This window comes from Cavia porcellus, unplaced genomic scaffold (assembly GCF_034190915.1).
Source record: "Cavia porcellus strain 051 isolate PalLab524CR breed Dunkin Hartley unplaced genomic scaffold, mCavPor4.1 scaffold_31, whole genome shotgun sequence".
In the NCBI taxonomy this organism is placed as follows: Eukaryota; Metazoa; Chordata; class Mammalia; order Rodentia; family Caviidae; genus Cavia; species Cavia porcellus.
The window spans coordinates 1,156,851-1,171,518 of record NW_026947514.1 but is presented as its reverse complement, the minus strand read 5'-3'; the positions used below and the strand labels follow the sequence as shown (position 1 = coordinate 1,171,518).

At 63.2% G+C, this 14,668-nt stretch overlaps 1 protein-coding gene across 3 annotated transcripts in view; it reads left to right on the top strand.

Moving 5' to 3' along the window:
- Positions 1–917: 917 nt before the first annotated feature.
- Positions 918–14,668, top strand: part of Kif26a (kinesin family member 26A) — a 30,930-nt gene continuing 17,179 nt past the window's right edge. Inside the window, exons 1-3 of one of the 3 annotated variants that reach the window (XM_063241404.1) lie at positions 918–1,125; positions 3,339–3,584; positions 12,134–12,562. In XM_063241404.1, the coding sequence (XP_063097474.1) occupies positions 988–1,125; positions 3,339–3,584; positions 12,134–12,562 (813 nt within the window). In that variant the 5' untranslated portion in view covers positions 918–987. Of the gene's footprint in view, positions 1,126–2,870; positions 3,056–3,338; positions 3,585–12,133; positions 12,563–14,668 lie in introns of those variants that run through there. The other 2 variants (XM_003463139.5, XM_063241405.1) reach the window with 2 other exon arrangements.

Below are 14,668 nucleotides of genomic sequence, written 5' to 3'. Positions count from 1 at the left end.
CAAGTGAGAGAGCAGACAGCATTCTCCGGTAGCCACTGGGGGGAGCCAGGGGCGAGCCGGAGAGCGCGGACCTCTGGCCCGCTGTGGAATGAGCCGCAGGGGCTCCAAAGTCTCGCCGCGGGGAGCATGGAGGTGCAGGGCAGTGTGAGCGCCGGTGTCTGCAGCTCGGCTCGGCGTCCCGCGCGCACAGGCCCCTCGGACAGGCGCTCCTTGCTTTATCCGTCCTGTCTGAGACGCCTCTCCTTGGGCCTGTCCGGGGCACCCCAGCTCCCAAAGACCTTCGGCGGGAGCCCCGCTTCCTTAGGCAAACTCTCTTGGCCCGGGCGTTCCGGCTGGGAGCCGTGCACTGCAACGGGAGTGCATCCTGGCTTGAGGGGGGCGGAGGGAGGAGTCGAGGTCGGGACGGGAGGAGGCCGCTGGGACCGCGGAATTAGGGTCCCGGAGTGGCGGCGAGGAGACCGCGGGCCCGACTGGCCGCGCTCTGAAGTCCGAAGACCCAGGCCAGGGTGAGGCGGCGCCTCCTGCGGGCTGCCCGACAGGCTGCCGCTGCTCGTGCGGGCGGGAAGCGCGTCACCGGCCCCCCGCGCGTCTGCAGGCGCCGCAGCCCCATAACTGCCAGGTGCCCCCTGTCGGCGCTGCTCTCCCGCCTTCCTGCTCCGCGTCAGAGCCCGCCACCGAAGGCGCCGCCGTCTGGGGACGCGCGAAGCAGCCGGGCGCGGACCCGCCTCCTCCCCGCGCCACCGCGAGCCGCCCCCACCCCCGTCTGCGTGTCCCGCTCGCAGCCCGGGCGGAGGGGGCGCTGTGGGTACGCGCGCGCGGGGCCGGAGCGCGGGGACGCGCGGCGTGCAGCGAGCGCAGCCCGGGGGCGCGGGCTGCGGAGGACCTGCGGCGGCAGGCGCGCGGGCAGGGAGCGCGCGGGCAGGCGGGGCGGGCCGGCGGCGGCGGCGGGAGGAGGCGTTCGGGCCCGCTGCCGCGCTCCGCTCCTTCATGGCGCTGCCCGGGTCCCCCGAGTCGCCCCGCGGCGCGCCTCGCAAGGTGCCCAGCCTGCTGGAGATGGGGGCGCTGTGCCTGGACTCGGAGATCATCCTGGGCTTCACCAGCCACCTCCTGCGGCGGCGAGGCAAGGTGAGCGGCGGCGGCGCTGTCCCGCGACTTTATGGAGCGCGGAGCAGGCAGCGAGCCCGCGGCTCTGTCGGAGACTCGTGGCTGCACTTTCCCAGGTCGGTGCTTCCCGCATTTCCCTGGCCCGTGAGGGCAGCCCGCAGACCGGAGCCAGGCGAGGTAGGCTGCTGTAGCGCAGAGCGCGGCGCGGGGACCCGGGCTCACCTAGTGCGCGCTGGGGTGAGCGAGGCAGAGGATCCTGAGTCCCCTAGACCACGCGATTCTCGCGTACACCCCTGGCTTCCGTAGTGTTTTGGCCTCTTCGGGGAATCTGGGTGTATCGAGGCTGTGCGTGCTTTGCGAAGCGCCACGGCGCGCGGAGCTGAAGTTGCGGGTGTGGCTGGCATGGGCGCAGGATAGGGGCCTGGGAGGTGTGGCTAGGGGCGCGTGTGAGGATGTGCGAGCGGCTCTTCCTAGGTCTGGAGGGTGGGGAGCCGAATCTTCCTGTGGGCGGACGCCCTCTTTTACGAGGGTGCAAGAGCTCGGGGAGGAGTTCCCAGCTTCCTGCTGGGTGGAAAGCTGCTCCAGGCTTTGGGGGGTGCAGTGTAAGAGTGGGGAGCCGCTGCCCACCTTATTTGTCATTTCCTGTCGCGCGTGTGAACTGCTGAGATCGTAGACTACCTAGAAAGCCAGGAAAAGAGAATACAACCCACTTTCGTGGGGATGCGTGGAGTGGAAGGTAGTCCTACTAAAGGGGTGTGTGACACGGAAAGGAAGGGTCGCTCTGACGAGCTCGAGTCCATGGAAAGGTATTCCCCGTGTGCGGGGAGCTGTGGGCCAGGGTCTCCACTCGGTCCGCTGGGGCTCAGCGCCCCAGGACTTCCGGCGTGTTTCTCCTAGCCTTGCACGCGTGGCGCCGTCCGCGCTAGAAGCCGTGGGCGCAGCAGTCAGCAGGGGGCGCTTGCGTCACGGGAGCTGAGTCGCTGGGCCGGATTTGCTCCGCCCGGGATTTCACGGCCGAGCCCAGGCCCCAAGCCGCCAGCGAACTCCGATGGTGGTGACACTGGAAGCCAAGCTTACTGAGGCGGGAGAAACTAGTCGCTGGGGCAGGGGGCGACCTCCCAACCGGAGACAAACAGGCAATTAATTCCGGAGCTAAGTTCCCATCTGCCAGGCCTGCTGACAGCAGGTCCCGCGCACACCTCCGGGGCCTCTGCTTCCTGAGTGCACGTCGTGTTCACACACTTTCGGGCACATGCGTGGCTGCAAAGGCACACGTGTCACTCGCGGACCCGCGGAGACACAGATCCACCTCTGGCACTGCACTTCGGAAGCGCAGATCGCGCGACAGTCGACCACACAAGACAGACTCAAGGAGTGGCAATTACACGTGGAACGCATGGGTGTACTGGGAAAGAGACCTGGAGTCGGAATCCAGGCCCAGCCTTTTCCTCGTTCGTTCTACCTCGCTGTGTGATCTTGGGCCAAACCTTTCACAGCGGCCTCAGTTTCCCCGCCCGCACAGTGAGGAGCGGGTGGGCGTCTCCCAGGAGAGGAACAGAGGCGCATGCGCGCCTGTAACTTGTGCCTGCGCGCCCCCCAGTCCCCCTTCCCCAGCAGGCACTCACTTAACGGGTTCGGGTCTTAGGAGTGGGAGGGGCCCGCGGGAAGGCAGGATTCCCGCGCGGCGGGGCTGGGTGGGGGGGGCCGCACTCCAGCTCCCCGCCCCACGCTCCGCCCCCGGCCCGCCCCGGAGCGCGCCAGCCGCCGCCGCCGCCGCCACCGCGAGGTCTCCGCCACTCATTCGCGCCGCCAACTTCCGAGCGGCGCGCCGGGCCATGGGGGCTTCTCGGGGCCAGATCACGTAGCCACGGCACCCCAGAGCCCGCCCGGCCCCTCCTGCGGCCCGGCCATGGGCGGCCGCGGCGCCCCGCAGTGTGTGGCACCTCCTGGGGTACGCGAGGCCGGGCCGGGCCCGGGGCCGGGACTAGGACCGTGGTCGGGAGGGCGGCGAGATCGGCGGGCGTCTGTTTCGGTCCCCGGGGCGCTGATGATGCTTGCGGGGTGCGCGGCTCCCTCTGCACCCTGGCCGCCCGCGGTGCACGGGGAAGGGGCGCCAGATCCGCGCCGGGCTCTAACTTTAGTGAGAGCGTCGCTCTGGGGCCCGGCTCACTGGGTCCTACTGTGGCGGCTCTTGGCGGCCGGGCTCACTGTCCTCTTGCGCTCCTGTCCCGCAGGTGGCTGAGGGTGGCCCAACCCGCGAGCAGCTGCCACTGCTGGAGGTGTCCCCGCGCAAGAGGCGGCCTGGCGGGCCCGAGCCGAACCCATGCGGCAGCCGTCCTGCGCCCGAGGGAGCAGGGGCAGGAGCAGAGCAGGGGCATTCTGCTGGCGGGGGCGGCTGGTGCCGCCACTGCCACACAAAGCTGGTGGAGCTCAAGCGACAGGCGTGGAAGCTAGTCAGCGGGCCCGGGACACCCCTCCGGGTAAGTGACCCCACTCCAGGCCCCTGAATTTGAGAAACCTTAGGACTTGGAGGGAGGCTGGGTTCTAGCCTGTCCTGTTGCTGCTTGTGGCTCTGAGCCTCAGTTTCCCCTCCAACACGGTGTGTGTGAGTTGGAGCAGCTTGTTTTGGGGTTCAGCTGCAGGTGGGAGGGGTGTGGGCCTGCGTTTCTCTGACAGATGTCCCACAGCTGGAGCCACGCTGTGTCTAGGAGGGGGAGAGGAGCCCGCCTGCAAGGCTTCGGCCCAGAGCAGGGTAGCTCCTGCACCAGCCAGAGGCTCCTTGGGGCCCTGGGTCTGGGCCAGGTGTCTACAGTGGCTCACCTGCGTCAGACAATGCAGAGGGAAGTTGGCCCCCCAGTTGCAGCTGGGGTGTCCCTTCTGGTTCTGGGACCTCTGGGTTTTCCAGGCATAGCCCTGCTAGCAGCGTGCTGGTGGGAGAGGGTTGCTCTGTTGGGCTTTCCGGCCAGTGGGCTTGGCCAGTGGGCTTGTCCGGCTGGATAGCAGGCACCATTGTTCGGGGAACAATGCCCCTGGAAGTTTGCACAGGCAAGGGGGAGGTGAGGGTCGCCAGAGGAAGCTTGTGCCTGCCTGTAGTCTGACTGGAAGAGCTCGGGAAGTCTGCAGAGTACCCATGGAACCTGCATACATTTCTCCAGGAGAGTGTGGGGCCTGGGATGGAGACCCTGAGCTTCCCTGGGCCAGCAGGGTGGGGTGCCAGCCTGCCTTCCATCCTGGGCTCTCTGCAGGGACCCCAGAGAGGGGAGAGAACTGGGGGCCTGTCCTAAGTGCCATTGATGACAGGCTTCTGAGGGCCTATCCTGAAACCGAGGCCGGGAAGTGAAGGAGCTTGACGGACAGCTGCTCTTGCTTTGCCTGTCCTGGTCCTGTGTGGCTCCACTGGGTGCCAGGTGTGGGCTCCAGGTGGAGCTGTGACCCAGGCTCCAGTGGATGCAGGGTCCCCTACCTGGCGTGTCTTGGAGATCTCAGCAGCGTGGCCCCCATTTGTCGCCACATCCTTGAGTTCGGCTTTGACTCCTTCTGTTCCTCTTCAGGGCCGAGGTGGTGGGCTCAGGCCTCCCTGGCTGACCTTGGCACCAGCAGCCCTGGGTCCTGGGCCAGGGCTGTGTGTGGTCCTGACCTTTTCTTGCTGTGTGTGCCTCTGTGTGTGGTGGCCCCGAGGCTGTGCTGTGAGTACCATCCAACTGTGAGGTGCTGCAGCAGAGGAGGGGCTCAGGGCCATCCTGCAACCCCGGGACCCTGGTATGTCCCTGTCAGCTATGTGGCTGGGCCATGACAGTGTCCAGGGTGAGCTGTGTGCTCTTGGGGTGGGATCATGGTGACTGACTGGCTGGGACCCTGTGGGTGCACCCCTGCCCCCCAAGGCCATGTTGACCCCAGGCATCCAGAGCTGGAGTACTGAGGTTTCCCCAGGGTGTCCTGGGGCTGGGCTGGGGTCTGGCCCTGCCATTAGAGCCCTACCAGGTCACTGCTGACCCTCAGTGGCATAAGAGGTCTGGGGGTTACATGACCCAAGGGGTCCCCTCAATCTTCCATGCTTTGCCACTTCTATCGGGCCTGGCAGCCCCATGAGGGCTCTGCTCCCTGTCACAGGGCCACTGTTGGGTGGGCCCAGGTTGTACCTTGGGGACTTTGGGTTGGTATGGCTGAGCTGAGGCCCCTTCCTTTCCTGCTGTGCTCACTCAGCTCCCCGGTGGAGCCCTTGGGAACTCACCCTGTACCGCCACCCCTTCTCCTCAGACCTTGTCTTGTTGTGTGCTTCCTCTGTACAATCCAAGGACACTGCCACTACTACCCTCAAGGTTGCCCTCCCACATCCCTAGCATCCCTAGGTGGGGGGGTGTTCCTGGTGCCACCCTGCTCTGGGCCCCTGCACTCCCTTCCCAGCTGCCCTGGCTCTGAGATGCCTAGAGCCCAGCCTCCTGCTCTGCTGTCCCTGAGCCTCAAGCCTTTCAGCTGGTGTCCACCTCTGCTGCAGTGAGTGGCTACCAAGTTCTAGCAGACCTTGTCCCCACTGCAGTCTGGGGTGTGACTAATAGGCTCCTGTGAGGGAAGGCATGGGGTCCGGGTCACCTGAAGATGTTTGTTGAATGAGTGGCCATGCTGCTGGGGCTGGGTTCTGGCTCTGTGTCCCCAAGGTGGTCCACAAGTGTCACTGCCTGCTGTGACGAGCCTGCATGGGGAGCCCTCCCAGCTGCTGCCTGAACTCATCAGTCATTCAGTGTGGCAACTTTTCCCAAGGCCTGGTGACATTTGAGGTGTCAATACCAGTGCTGAATTGATTATCACTCGGATGGGGAAGTGATCAATTGTCCTTTAGCCTTTGCTGAGGTGGTCTCATCCTCTTGGCCTCTGAGGGCTCTGTGGTGCTGCTGATGGCCCCGGTGCCCATCATGGTGCCAGATGGTTGCTCAGATGGCCACTCAGGTGCAGCTTGGGGTTTCTGTAGGCTTCCCTTGTGCATGGGATCAGCGCTTGGTCTCTGTGACCTGGGCCTGGTGTGTGGTGCCTGGCCTATCACCACCCATGCTGTTGGCCTCAGGGTGAGGCCTGGGGGCCCCAGCAGCTCTCCATTCCCCATCACTTCCTGGTGCCCCTGCCCTGACCGTGCTGGCACTGGGAAGTCCTGGGTCTGCAGCTCCCAGTATCTGATTTGGATGTTTGCCTCCAGATCAGAATCCCAGCTGCGGCTGCGCCCCCCCACGCTGTTTGGAGCCTGGCCTGAGCTCCTTGACGTGCCAGGCCTGGTACCTGCCTTGGGCGCTGCAGGGTGGAGCCTTGGCTCCCTGGCTGCACCCAGGTACCTGGATTCAGTGACACCTGGGGAGGTATGAGAGGGACCGGGGCTCTCTGGGCTCCTGCCAGGGATAGTGACTCAGCTGGGAAGACATCTGGGGCTGGACTCGTGGGGCTTGCGCCTCTAGGCCTTCCAGGGGTCCTCGTAGGGGTGGGAAGGCCTGGGTTGGCTGCTCCCCTGTAGGCTGGTTTGGTGTGGGGTGAGGTGAGAACCTTCCCTCCTGGGCTGGCTTACCTGCTCTGCTGGCCTGGAGATACAGAGTTTGGGGAGATGGAGCCCAGGAATATGGGCAGTGCCCCTCTGATGCTCAGGCTGGGCACCTGGCGTGGTGCATGTGGCCAGGGAGCCCAGGATGTGGTCCTGCCTGAGGTGGGCTTCTGGGTGGAGCTGGCTGAGTGTGGTCACTGCCCTTGCTGCCCTCTGCTCAAGACTGGAAGGCGGCTCAGGGCACAGTACGGTCTGGATCGAGCGAGGCCAGGACTCCCTTGGAGTGTTCTGGGAGGGTCCGAAGTACAGGAAAGGTTAGTTTCTCCTTTGCCCCTCCTGCCTCAAGGCCCACAGCTAACCGCGAAGCTCTGGAAGAAAGGGGGCCTTTCCCACGCATCTGGAGGGAACTGGTCCTTCCTGTGTGTTTTCTCTGTGGCGGTCTCCCGTTGTGCAGTTTTGTTTCTGATTTGTATTGTGTGGCTGCTGGTGTTTGTACTCGATGAGCGATGATCGAACACACAGTGAGATGACCGGAGTGTGTCAGTGTCTGCTGTCTCTTAGCCTCCCACCCCTTCCCTGGGGTAGAGGGCAGAGGCCTTCTCTCCTGCACCTGTCCTGAGCTAGGGCACCTTCCCTGGTGCCCCTTGTGGGCAGGGTGGGCCTGGGGTGCCCCGTGTCCCCTGGGAGGGTTCCTGGCCTTGTGGCCACTTCCCCTGTGGCATCCTGGCTGCTGCTGGGTGGGGTGATGGTTTTGTGTCCTGTGTGGTGGGATCTGGCCTCACACGGATATCCTGCCCCTGAGTGCTGTGACCGCTGGCCTCGGCGGTGGTCAAGCCGCTATGTGTTTCTGGGTGGAGTGTGCTGGGCACTGCCTTGTCCCCCAGCCTTGGCCTGTAGCCACAGCCCAGCTAGGCCTCCCAGACAGGACCCTAAACCCTTCTGCTAGTCCCTAGCTGGGGCTGGGTAGCCTGAACGATTGTCCCGCAGCCCTCCCAACCCTAGCTGCTGGACAGCTGTCCCGGTACAGCTACAAGGCCCTCCTGCCCCAGCATGGACCCTATCCTGTACCACACCTGCTCTGAAATTTGGGGATCTGGCTCCCAGCTGTCTCACTGGTTCTGCTTCTGTGGTGCAAGGACACCCTCCAAAGGGCCATTGGCTGGTGGCAGAGGTTGAGGCTGGGAGTGTGCTCTGTGGGGAGAAGGCATCTCAGCCCCCTGTACCCTCACCCCGCAGTGGAAGTGGAAGGCAGAGCTGTCTCCATGCTGGAGGCAGGGAGTGGCCCAGTGCTGCAGAGGCCTGGGTGCCTGGCGGTGCTGTGTGGCTCCCCGTCCTGTCAGTGACGGGGTAAGCAGTGTGGGAGACTGGCCTGGTCTGTCAGGCCTGGGCCAGCTTGGTGCTGTCCCCTTGGGGGGCCCGGCTCTTGAGCCTGCAGGGGGAGGAGCCTGGGGTAGAGCTGGGGAGCAGTGAAGGCTGCACATCCTGCCATGGTACCTGTGTGTTGCTGATGTGGGGGACTCACACGGTGCCCCAGTGGAGCCACTCCTCCTCGGGAGTCTGCACACTGATGGGTGCTTTGAGCAGGGGCAGCCAAGGCAAGGGTCTGCATGAGAGCAGGGTCCACAGCACCAGCCCAGGGGCCCTGCTTGGACCTGAGCAGCGGCAGCGTTGGGCGGCTGTGCCTTGCAGTGAGGGCCTCACCACCCTCCAGCTGAGGTCCTTATCCCTGAGAGTCCAGTGCTATGCTGGGCAGCAGGTGAACAGAGACACCCGAGAGGGAGGAGTGTCTCAATGACCAGTCTGTGCCTGTGGGTCCAGCTGGGCCGTGCCTGGCACAGGCCTTGGGCTGCACTCCGGTTGGTGCTGGGTGGGCATGGGGAAGGCCTGTGCTGCCAGGAGCTTCGAGCTGCAGTCTGGAGGCCGAGGCCCCGGCTGGAGTGAAACGCCTGGCAGAGTGGGAGGGTGCTGGGCAGCTGAGGCGTGGCTGCCGGTTTCCAGGCTGGAAAGTCAGGCCTGGCCTGTGCCCCCACCCTGCCAGGCTGCAGGAGACCCGGGAACATTCTCGGCTGCCTGGCCTGTGGGTGCAGCTGCTGGGCCTGTAGACAGCCAGGCCCTTCCTGGACCTGTTGTTAACTCCGGAAGCCATGGTGCAGGGTTATGGCCCACAGTGCTTTGTCTGGGAAGGGAAGGGATGAGGCGGAGGGGATGGTGTTCACAGGTCCTTGTGCACACTGATTGGGGGACTGGGTGGAGGGACCCGGGGCTTTGGGGACCTTCGGTCCTGTGTGGCCTTGCCCATGGGTGCTGGGGTCTCTTTTGTGGGGACCCTGGGGGGAGGGGCTCAGAGAGGCTCTCATGCAGCAGGTCTGGAGTGGCTGGGATGTAGGTATGGGACCCCTTCCGGCCCCGGGGCAGGGCTGGGCCAGCTGGAGTCTGATGTGACATCTCTCCTGCTTCTGCCGCTGGGAGAAAATAGAAGGATTACTTACTGCAGCTCGAAAACCCCAGCAAGGAAATAAGAAATGAGAAACCATCATTTCTAAGTTGGGGAGGCTCCCGGAAACCCTCGACATGTGGGGTGCTAAATTGAATCAAATTAAGAAAAACATTTTTCCAAATGCAAGTAAAATATCTGTTTAATTAGACCCTAAAGGAGAAATTAAAAGTCATATTTTGCAGTGGAGTAATTACTATCTCTCCAAGGCACTGACTTCAGAGGGCGGGGAGCAGCCTGTGCTGGGCTTCGGGGTTAAAGTCCAGCGATTGGGCAGTGACTGGTGGTGTGTGCTGAACCCTGAAGGTACAGGAGGCTGGCAGAGCAGGGTGCTGTGGGGACTCCAGCTGGATCCCAAATGTGGAGTCTCTGTGCCGGGCTCTGCTTGTCCTGGCCCTGGAGATGCTGCCCTGGTGTGGGCTGTGCAGTTCTCAGAGACTCAAGCCCAGCTCAGTGATTTTCCCCTCTGGATCCCTTACTGGGAAGGTCACCACCTTGGTGTGTTACCAGGGTCGAGGAAGTGGCCTGGTTGGCCTCAGGCTCAGTGTCCTGTGGGAGTGGGGTAGGCTTGGGTCCTGTCCCAGGAGAGATGCTAGTCCCCAAGGTGGGTTTTGAGTCATAATCTCAGCACTCTGGGAGGCTGAGGCAGGATTGCCAGTGAGCTCAGCCTGAGGAATTTATGCCTTAGTGAAGGTGTCTCAGAATAAAAAGTAAAACGGGCCGACCTGGGTTCAGTACTGACAAAAGAGAAAGGAAGTGGGCTTTGGTTGTGGGCCAGTCTCCTGGGAGGCCGGGCAGCTGCTGGAGTGGCCACGGTGCCTATGTCGGTGAGCACTGAGCAGTGATGGGCAGCGGGGGCTGAGCTCACTGGGCAGCCCTGTCCTGTCCCAGGGCCCCATGTGATAGCCTGAGGCCTGTGCAAGGCCCTTCTTCCGAGGGGCTCACTGCCAGGCCTGGCTGGGGACAGGTCACTTCCCTCACATGTCCCTGGCTGGCCGGTGGAAGGTGGTGCTGTGTGTCTCAGGGTTCCCTGCCCCACCTGCTGCCCACTTCCTTGCTGGCTCCTGCTGTGCGGGCTGTGGAGGGGTGGAGAGGGCTCTCCATGCCTCAGGTCCCCAGGACAGTTGAGTTCCCTGGCAGTCCAGCAGAACAAAGACTGCTGGCCGGGTGGGGCTTGTCTTGGGCCTGCCGGGCCTGTTGGGCCCGGCTAATGGCTGCAGTGGAGCGGGCACTTCCTTCCCTTCACAGCCTCCTGCAGAGTGGAAAAAGCAGTACAGTCAGAGCAAGGGGAAGCCGGCCTGGCTGCCCTTGGGCTGGGGCCCTGCTGGTGGCTGTCTGGGAGGGAGTGGGGGTGGGTGCCTAGTGTGGACCTGGTGCTGGGATGCAGTGGCCGTTTCTAGTGGCTGGGGTGGGGGAATCTCCCTCCTCTGTGGATCTGAGCTCCAGGAATTCCTTCATGGAGGTGGGGGCGGGAAATGCTGGTTGGGACCAGACCTGCCAGGTGCTGCAGAGTTGGAAAGAGTCCAGGCTTCTGGGTAAGCACCACGCAAAGGCCCCCAGTGGCCGGCTGGGTCACCCTTTCATGTGGTCTGTTGTCCCTGGGGCCATGGCTGATGCTGGAGGCGGGGAGGAGGGAGCCTTGCCTTGGGGTTCCCTGCAATGATGGCCACCACCAGGACTCACTGCCCTGAGCCTCCCCCCTGAGCATGGGAACAAGTGTGGGCCACAGGGCAGGCCGAGGGCCCGGTGTCTTGCCTTCAGCTCAGAATGGGCATGTTAGGGGACATGGTGAGCTTTTTGTGACCAAGCATGGAGAGGGGACTCCCTCCAGCCAGCTTGGGAGGGAATCCCAGGCTGGGGTAGAGTCTGGAGACCCCAGGAGACCTGAGAGGAGGCAGGGACCTCAGCCTGCCCAGCCTGTGGTGGGTCACAACGTCCCTGGTTCTCGTGATAGGAAAGAGCTGTGGACTGTTGGTGGGGCCCAGGCAGGAAGCAGGCCATGAGGCCAGCGTGGCCCTGTAAAGGGGAGCAGTGTGGCCCGTTTGGGGGTGCACTGGAGCCTCGGGGTGTCCTCCAGTTGGGTGCCTAGGCCATGTGCGTCCTCTGTGCGGGCTGGATGGACTGCAAGCAGCTGGTGTGTGGTAAGGTTCAGAGAGCTGCTGTCCACATGAGCACGCTGCTTCCCTGAGGACAAGGTCGGTGGCAGGAAGTGCCTGAGTCTGGTGCCAAGTGTGGCCGTGTGCAGGCTCAGTGCATCTCGATGGCCCAGGCGTGTTTTCTGGGGCAAGTTTCTGGTGGGGGACCTGACACTTGACTGCACCTGTCACCTCTGAACCCCGCCTCTGTATCCGTGAGCCTGGGGGGCCTTGATGGGGACCTTGGTGTGTGGTGCTCTGTGTCCTGAGCCCACAGGATTTCAGAATTGGGACTGCTCGTGTCCCTCGTGCCTGCATCTCCTCCACCGTGTCTCAGGACACTCACGGGACCCTGTGGCCTGGGAGAGCAGGGCAAGGCTGGTGGGGCACAGTCCCTGGTGTCCCCTCCATGAGCGAGTCGCCCTCTGGGAAAGAGGCTGCCCCTCAGGGAGCCCTTCCTGTGTTCCACGGTGGCCCCCAATTTCATTTTCCTGCTGGCCGTCCAGGGCTGGCTGCAGACCTGGGAGAGGCTGACCAGGGTCCCCAGCCCCTACTCTGCCAAGTAGGGGGCTGAGGGGCCTGGCGGCTGTACCCACACCAAGGGCCGGTGTCGGGAGCCGAGGCCTGCACGTCTTGTTAGCTGCACGGTTAATGATGGGGGAGGTGGCGGTTATCAAGGGCACTGTGAACCTCACTATTAAGCTCTGATAATTATTTTCCTGCTGGGCTCGTGTGGATGAAGCCGTGTGGGGCTTATTAATCAGTATGGATGGTGCTGAGCGGCCGCATGGTGTGGTGGGGGTGAGGTGCGGGTGGCCAGCTCTCCACATGCTGCCCCACCTGGCCGCTGACTGTGGCTTTGTCCCTTGCTGCCCTCAGGATTCCTGTCTCTCCGCCCTGCTCCTGGATAAGCTCCCGGTGCCCGGAGTCTTGCCCGCATGCCGTCCTGAGGCTGAAAGCAGCTGCGATGCCTGCACCACACACCTGCACCAGCTCACTCGGGAGGCGCTGAGTCTGCTGCAGACCCCTGCCAGCCATGAGGACCCCGACGTCCCCCGAGGAGGCCTTCCACCCCCTAGCCCTGGAGCCATGACCAGTCCCAGGGAGGCACCCACGGGGAGGCAGCCACCGACTCCTCCTGACCGGAGGAAGGGGCTGGCCTGGCAGGCTGGGCCCAGTGTCCAGGTGTCAGTCGCCCCTGCTGGCCTAGGCGGAGCGCTGAGCACGGTCACCATCCAGGCGCAGCCATGCTTGGAGGGCATGTGGAACGTCTCGAGGGCCAGCACCTTCCTGCCGCCAACCTGCCTGGTGAGTGCTGGGCCTGCTGAGGTCGGTGCTGGGCTTCTTCCAGGCTGGGACTTCTGATGCCCTCTGGGTGGGAGTTCCCAGACATTCCTGGTGCCCCACATTGGATCTCCAAGGTAGCCTTCTGCAACCTGTTGGGGACAGCTTGGGCCACCCTTGCCGAGACCACATGTAGTTTGGGAGGGTATAGGGGCAGGTATTGGCAGGAGGAAAGAGCTCTCAATGAGCTCTCAATACCAGGCTGCCCTTAGTAAGTGGCACAGGTTTTCCTGTGGCTGGGTGCAGAGATTGGGGTATGGGGTGAGGCTGAGCCCACTCCAGTGCTGGTCCTGGTCTCTGCAGGGAAGAGAGACAGTGCATGGAGAATGTCCTTCCCCAGGGCACTCTTGGAGCCCACAGAAGGGCCCAGCTGTCCTGGCTGGCTCCGGCCAGCCTGGCTCAGAGACTCACAGTGTTCACAAAGGAGTCTGGGTAAATGGCTGCTTTTTCTGTAGCCCCGAGTGGCTAGCTGAGGTCTCCCCAGCATCCTCCAAACCTCCTCTTTTCCATCCTGAGAAGGCTTCCTGGGACCCTGAGGGTTTGGCTTGGGTATGGGAGTGGCAGGCTTGGCTGTGATGAGCAACCCTCCCCCAAGCCCAGCCAGCCCTCTGTGCACTCCTGCCTGGCACAGATGGCTTCTCTAAGAGGCACTGTGCCCTAACCTGTGACTGTTTGCTGGGAACCAAGGCCCAGCCATTGTGCCCGGCCAGGCTCTCATGTACTTAGCGCTGTGGGTCTGGGGTCAGTAGAGGGCAGAATGGGAGACCCTCGGGCAGAGCCAGGAGGTGTGAGATGCCGAGGGCTGGGCCCATGGGTGCAGGAGATGACAGGAAGTGTGCACGGCCACAGAGAAGCCCCTGTGTGGCATCGCAGGGCCCAGGTGCCAAGGACCTGTGGGTGGCCATGGGCTGTGCCTGTTCCAGGCACCTAAAGCTTGTAATTGTAGGGGCTCTAAAATGAGCTCAGGACCCTGGGCCTCAGTTGCCCTGCTGGTGGCATTTCAGGGGCTGGCGGAAGGGGGCCAGTGGTGCTCAGCAGGCTGGGACTGTGCCAAGATTGCCTGCTGGGGCTGACTTTGAGGCTACTCAGTCCTCAGGCCATGGGTGTAAGGCACTCGGGGAACTCCTGGGCATAGCTGACTCCCATTCACCCCAGGAGTGGCCTCACTGCTGTCCTGGCTGTGAATAGAGCTCTCTGTTCATCACCGAGAGGCCTGACGCTGGTCCCCCGGGGGAGTGTGCTGGGGCAGCAGGCAGCGGCTTCCTAGAGGAGGTGGCATTGAGCTAGACCTCCAATGTCCCTTCCTTTGGTCTCCCAGGCTTGTTGTAGCCCATGGATATGGCTGAGCATGGAGCCATGCCAGGGTTGAGGTTGGCAGTCTTACCTTGATGTGGGATGGGGCCTGGGGGTAGTGGGAAGGGTGTCCCCACCAGCAGCCAGCATGCCATAAAATGTGGGTGGTTAGGGCACCTACTCTCCACTTTATGTGTGCATCGATTATGTTCTGGGTAGGCAGGAATGGATTTATAATTAGGGAATGGGCTAGTAATCAATAGGGAGATTATTAGAACCATAAATAGAACTTCAGAACTCAGATGAGGTGATATCCCTGATCCGGACATTAATTGTTAGTGGTAGCAGTGTTAAAATACTGCCTGTCTGCTCTAGAATGAACATTTCTCAAGTCATGCACTCGGAATACCAGGACTGATCCTTGGTGGGCCCTGACCTCGGTGGGTGGTGGCTCAGCCCTTGCTGTCCTGGGACACAGGGTTTCCCTCTCCGTGAGATGGGGGGGGTGCTGAGTGACTGGATCTGGCTGGGAGGCTGCCCCTGAAGGGCAGAGGGCGATGGCCTGGGGAGCCCGGGCTGGAGCCTACTGAGTGGCCCTGCGAGGCCTGGTGCAGCAGCCCTTGGCGATGCCAACCTGAGTCTGCAGCTGCACGCGGAAACAGCGTGGTGCCTTCTAGGTTGTGCCACCATTGTGTCCAAACGGTCTTGGTGTCACACAGTGGGTCTGGGCTGTGACTGTGCCCTGGCATTGGGACATCCTGTCTCCCAGTGCCATCA